Source organism: Nematolebias whitei, chromosome 2 (genome assembly GCF_014905685.2).
Source record: "Nematolebias whitei isolate Nwh7 chromosome 2, NemWhi1, whole genome shotgun sequence".
Taxonomy (NCBI): Eukaryota; Metazoa; Chordata; class Actinopteri; order Cyprinodontiformes; family Rivulidae; genus Nematolebias; species Nematolebias whitei.
The window spans coordinates 14692019-14698238 of record NC_056499.1 but is presented as its reverse complement, the minus strand read 5'-3'; the positions used below and the strand labels follow the sequence as shown (position 1 = coordinate 14698238).

Below are 6220 nucleotides of genomic sequence, written 5' to 3'. Positions count from 1 at the left end.
GATAGATAGATAGATAGATAGATAGATAGATAGATAGATAGATAGATCAATCGATCGATCTAACAATGGACTTCCTGTATCTGTCAGCATTGTCCATGATGGAAAGCAGGTTAGTGAGGGCCCTTTTCTCTCCCACTGATGTAAGGGACTACGGCTCTATTCCCAGCACAGAACCAGCTTTCCTCACTAGCCTGTCAAGTCACCCTGCATCTCTCCTCTTAATGTGGCCTCCCCAACACAGAGCACAGAAGAGGACACTGGCTACCACAGACTGGTAGAACATCAGCAGTAGTTTTCTGCAGATACTGAAGGACCAAAGCCTCCTCAGGAAGTAGAGTCTGCTCTGACCCTTCCTGTAGAGGGAGTCCATGTTCACTGACCAGTCCAGCCTATCATCCAGTTGTATGTCAAGATATTTGTAGATCCTGACCACCTCCACATCAACCCCTTCTCTTGAGACTGGCTTCAGCGTAGGCTCAGACCTTTTGAAGTCCACTAGCATTTCCTTTGTTTTACTGATGATCAGCTATAAATAATTAGATTTGCACCACACTACAAAGTCCTCAACCAGGGTCCTGTACTTCCTGTCCTGTCCATCCTGCACATACCCAACAATTGCAGTGCCATCTGAGTACTTCTTCCTGTGGCAAGTCTCTGAGTTATATTTGAAGTCAGATGTGTACAGGGTGAACAGAATTGGAGAGAGCACGGTCCACTGCGGTGCTCTTGTGCTTCTAACCAATGTGTCAGAGACGCAGTCCCTGATCCTGAGGCTTTGTGGTCTCTCAATGAGATAGTTTGTAATCCAGGAGACCAGATGTGTGTTTACCTCCATCTCCTTAAGCTTGTCTCTCAATAGCAGGGGCTAGATTGTGTTGAAGGTACTGGAGAAGTTGAAAAACATGACCCTCACAGTATTGTTTCTCTTAGGTGAGAGTGAGCCCAGTGCATAAGGTAGAAAATGCCATTGTCCCCCCCCACCTTCTCCCGGTATGCGAACTGTAGATGGTCGTCAGCGTGGTGAACGTGAGGTCTAAGGAGTTTCAGCAGCAGTTGCTCCAGGATCTTCATCAAATGAGATGTCAAGGCGACCAGCTTGTAGTCATTCAGCTCCTTGGGGTGTGTCTTCTTAGGAACTGGAATGAGGCAGAGTGTCTTCCATGTGACAGGGACCGTCCTGAGATGCAAGCTCAGGTTGAAGACATGTTGGAGAGGCTCCCCCAGCTGGACAGCACATACCTTGAGCATCCTGGGGCACAACTTGTCTGGGTCTGCCACCTTCCTGGGGTGTAGTCTGCTAAGCTCTCTCCTCACTTGGTTTACAGTAAAGGTGGGGGGACTGTGTGAGTGTGTGTTTATGTCCTTTAGGATCAGTCTGCATGGATCCAGATGTCCTTTAGGACCAGTCTACATGGATTCAGATGTCCTTTAGGACCAGTCTACATGTTTAATTTGTTTCCTTCATTTTACACATTCTCATAGTAACATTGAAATACCCACTGATATACCTGTTGAAGTACCTATGAAGTACACACTGTAGTCCCAGAGAAAGTACACACTGAAGTACCCACTATTGTACAAACTGAAGCACCTTCAGAAATAAAAGCTGAAGTACTAATTAAATTATATACTGAAGTACACATATAATCTGCACTGCAGTCACCGCTAAATTACCTCTGATGTACACACTGAAACACCCATTGTAGTCACCTTTAAAGTACACACTGAAGTACACACTATAGTACACATTCTAGCCCCACTAAAGTACCACTATAGTACTCACTTAAGTACCTGCAGAAATACAAACTGAAGTACTCATTTAAGTATACACTGAAATACACACTATAATACTATAGTTCCCCCTAAAGTACCTCTGAAGTACCCCCTGAACGACCCACTAAAGTACTCAGTGAAGTACTTAATTAAGTATTCAATGAAGTACTCAGTGAAGTACCCACTTATGGTGGCCCATGGTGAGAATGTCCACATTCAAGCCAAAAAAATCAAAGAAATACAGAAAGTTTTCATCTGGTTAAAGTTGGTCCTAAAACAAGTGCTTTGATCCAGTTCTATTTGGTATATGCTTTGCCCTTTAAGGCTATTGTGGGTTCCTGCGTGCAGGGATAAACCCACTAGTGATAGGCTTAAAGGGCAAAGCATTCTCATAGAATCTGGGGTTACAATACATAACCAGTGTTTCTTTGATGTTTTGAACAAGTACAGCTGTAGGATGATATGGGAGACCATCAGTGGTGTAGTCTACATTGTTGTAGTGGTTATACCTCTGTAAAGTTAGTATTAACTTGGACACCGTTGAAGCCACGGAATGCGAATGTCCAAAGTCCAACATAAAGCCAACTTTACCGTGGTCGGTCCGTATATTGTGCTTAGAAACCAAAGTACACTGGTTAGTACAATGTAATCATCAAGTTACTTAGATTTTTAAGCATATTGAACATTTCTAAATTTCTCTGATGCTTATATTTGAATACATGAACAGCAAACTTTGTACAACAGTTTTGTATTAAAACATGTTTTAGAATTTATAAAACAGTATCAAAGCAACACATGTTCCACATGTTCAAGGATTAAGTAGTAAGTACTACGTTTTAATTATACAATAATTTGTTGGGTAAGCAAATGTATTAAAGGCTGCATATTGACAGATTACTACAGAAGCATTTAACTGCCGTTTAATGTACAAATATCAATGACACATGCATGTCTAGTGATATGTCACGTATCGTTGAGCACTTTATTTGGTTATACTGAAATTCTTAAGCTTTTCTAGTGGTTATACTCCATGTGCACGCATATCGCGTAGACTACAACACTGGAGACCATAGTACTCTGAGAAATACGTCGTATTTATAATAGTCTGAGCCATGATTGTGAGTATATAAAGATTATATTTTCTTTTTACTAAGTTGTCAGTAATGGGCTTCCATATCTCAGCTCTTGTTTCTGGAGCAGCAGGTGACAGAAGGCAGGTTTGAGACAGGCTCCACAGGTGAGGAGGACAACTGGGAGCTGGACAGGAAGACGGAGACAGAGTGGACAACCTGGACATAGCTTCTCGGTTGGACTTATTAAGGTAATTAGGTCACGTGAGCTGGTGACAAATATGGAACGTGCACATGAACAGGTGAACAGGTGCAGGGTGGTTCAGGTGGTTGCAGCTTTGTGTTTCTGGCTGGTTCTCAGTCACTGGATCATGGAACCACAGAAGGTTTTTTTTTTCAGTCTTGACTGTGTATCGCGAGATCAGAGCACGAAGCAGGAGTTCGGGGGAACCCGGTCGGGGGACAGAGGGAGAGGTTCTGCAGAGAAGGAAGGACGCAGACTTTTCTCCTCCTCATCCTCCTCTGGAGCAGCTCCAGATGCGCAGAGTCCAGGAGCGGCGCAGCCAGCAGGACACCAGTTGGACTGACTGTCTCTGTTTCGGGTCTGCGGACTTTTGAAACCAGTTCCCAGACTTCTGTAGAGCTGGTTCCTGCAGGGAGGCAGGCGGATCTCCTGTGGAGCCAAGGTGGAGCACTTTCTGCAACACTTTCTAACTGAGACTGGTTTCCTCTAAACTTTTTCAAAACTGCTTGTTTTGCAGCTTTGAGTCCAGCCTGCAGAAGTTCTCTGGTTCTGGGAAACGCTGAGCACATTGGACCGAGCCCCGGAGCGGCCGACATGCCGGACAGGAAGACCGGGGGGCGGCTGCTGCAGGCGGCCGCGGCTCTGCTGCTCCTCCTGGAGCTCTCCGCGGAGGTGCTGGAGCCCCAGGACGGGGTGCTGGAGACCGAGCAGACCGACAGCAGGTCCAACAGGGCCAAGAGGAGGGGAGGGAGTGACGCCCTCAGGGGGTAAGACAGCCTCAACAACAACAACAACAACAAGTAGAAAAATACAAACACTGATGGATGAACTGAGCTGCTCCCAGTGGCTCTTCATGGTCACCACAGTAACCACACATCTGTGTCTGTCACTCCCTGACTGATGAGTTAAAGAGGCAGACAGAAACGCAGAGTAAAAAGTAAGCCTCAGACAAACAGTGGTTATGTGAAAACTAAAGCTGTTAAGCAGCAGGAGGCTCTGATGTTTGTTTCTACGAGGCAAACCCTGAAATGAACATTTTGAGCTAAAACAATTCATCTATGGAGGTTTCTGGTGCCTCATTCAGACCTCGGATCTCTGGGGGATTTGAGAGGAAACCATTGGTTTTACAGCAGAGAGACACTCTGGGGTGTCTGTGACCCATTTCAACTGAATGGTGGTTCTGCTGTGAAGTCTGAGCTGGAGATCCAAACATGACGGGGTCTGCTCAGCTGTTCACCAAAATCTATTGATCTCCATTATTTTATTGTAAAGTTTGTCTATGGAAGTCAGAGCTCGTCTTTACCCATCAGGGTTTAGTCTTTAATTTGCATTTTTAGCTCAAAGCTGCGAGGCGAGACAAGTTTTACCATATTATTATTATTATTATTATTAATATTATTATTATTATTATTATTATTATGTTTCAGAGACTCTGAAAGAAGAACTTTAACGGTATGAATGCCGAATCAGCATTTGGACCGTCGTCCTGTCTTTAATTTGTTCTGAACATCTTTAGACATTAACAGCTTCAATAAACCTGCAACTATTTTTACAGTTTTTGAAAAATTAAAACACGTTTTTAATCTCAAAGTGTTTAAATAAACCAATCCCACATCATCATGTTCTGCTCGTTCAAGACATAACAGACATGACTTTGGGGTCTTGTGACTTTTATACTTTTAGAGATATTTAACTTTATTAATTTTTTTCTTTAAATTAAATTAAAAAAAAACTTTTCTCTTTGAAATCTCCAAGAAATACTTGCTCAATTGTTACATTTTAGCAACAGTTTTAGTGGTTTTAGCTACTGCTCTGCTAATTTTAGCTAATGTTTTTCTACTGTGATGGCCATTTGAGCTTTTAGCTGCTGTTTTACTAGTTTTAGCTACTACTCTGTTCATTTTAGCTACGGTACTGTTTTGCTACTGTGGTGATCATTTGAGCTTTTAGCCACTGTTTTATACTGGTCTTAGTTTTAAGGTTTAGTTTAGTTGTTGATTGTTTAGGTTTTAATAATTCACTTTTAGCTTCTTTACGACCTTTAGCTGAAACAACCTTTAGTTGTTTAGCTCTTTCGTTAGTTTGGATCCCCAAAAAGAATTGTTTTCATAATATTAGTACTTCTGAAATATTTTTATCTGCATTTATTCATGTAGACACAGAAGGAAGAAGGTCAAAAATATTTTTATCGTGTGTTTTATTAAGGCTTACTTAGACCATGAGTGACATTGTGTGTGTGTGTGTGTGTGTGTGTGCTTGCGCGCATGTGCACGTTGGGAAGTTTGTAGCAAAATTTAGTAATTAAATTCTGGCAGGAAAGCTACATTCCTGCAGACTGCAATAATAAATTACATCCAAACAAAGAAGGCCATTGGTCTTTGGGGCTGTGGTGGGGGGTGGGGGGGCTAACGACCTAAATCCTGGTTTAGTCCGATCCACCACACCCCAGTTGTGGATAAATCACATCTGCAGCTGTTCTCAGTGGGTCACAGCTGGAATGACTCTTATGACAGAAGGAAAGTACTAAAGTAAAGCAGGAAAGTTTGAGATGTTTGATGACAGTGAACAGCTGATGGGGTCAGGACGTTAACAGCTAAAGAAAGTTCCCCACAGGCACTTTTATTTCACCTGATTTATGGTCAACATCAGGGTTCAGTGGCAAGAAGTGCCTTCAGGCTGCAGACTGTTTCAAACACTAGAGTGCTCATGCTGTTCGCATCGTTCTTCACGTCGTTCTTCACCTTGTTCTTCGCCTGGTTCTTTATCTCGTTCTTCACCTCGTTCTTCACCTCGTTCTTCACCTCGTTCTTTGCCTCGTTCTTCGCCTTGTTCTTCGCCTTGTTCTTCGCCTTGTTCTTCGCCTTGTTCTTCGCTTCTCTCATCACCTCATACTTCACCTCGCTTTTCGCCTCATTCTTCACCTCATACTTTGTCTCTGTCCGCTCCTCGTTCTTCGCCTCGTTCTTTATCTCGTTCTTCACCTTATTCTTTGTCTCTGTCCGTGCCTGGTTCTTTGCCTCGTTCTTCAACTCACTCTTCATCCTTGTTCTTCGCCTCTTCACCTCTCTCTTCACATCGTACTTCATCTCGTTCTTCGCCTCGCTCTTTGTCTCACTCCACCTTTCTTATCGCC

The 6220-nt window shown here is 43.2% G+C and overlaps 1 protein-coding gene across 1 annotated transcript in view; it reads left to right on the top strand.

Annotated features, from left to right (window-relative positions):
* Positions 1-3313: 3313 nt before the first annotated feature.
* The window catches only part of fbn1 (fibrillin 1), an 86112-nt gene continuing 83205 nt past the window's right edge, over positions 3314-6220 (top strand). Inside the window, exons 1-2 of the mRNA XM_037697109.1 lie at positions 3314-3529; positions 3605-3854. Of these exons, the coding sequence (XP_037553037.1) occupies positions 3682-3854 (173 nt within the window). The 5' untranslated portion in view covers positions 3314-3529; positions 3605-3681. The remainder of the gene's footprint in view (positions 3530-3604; positions 3855-6220) is intronic.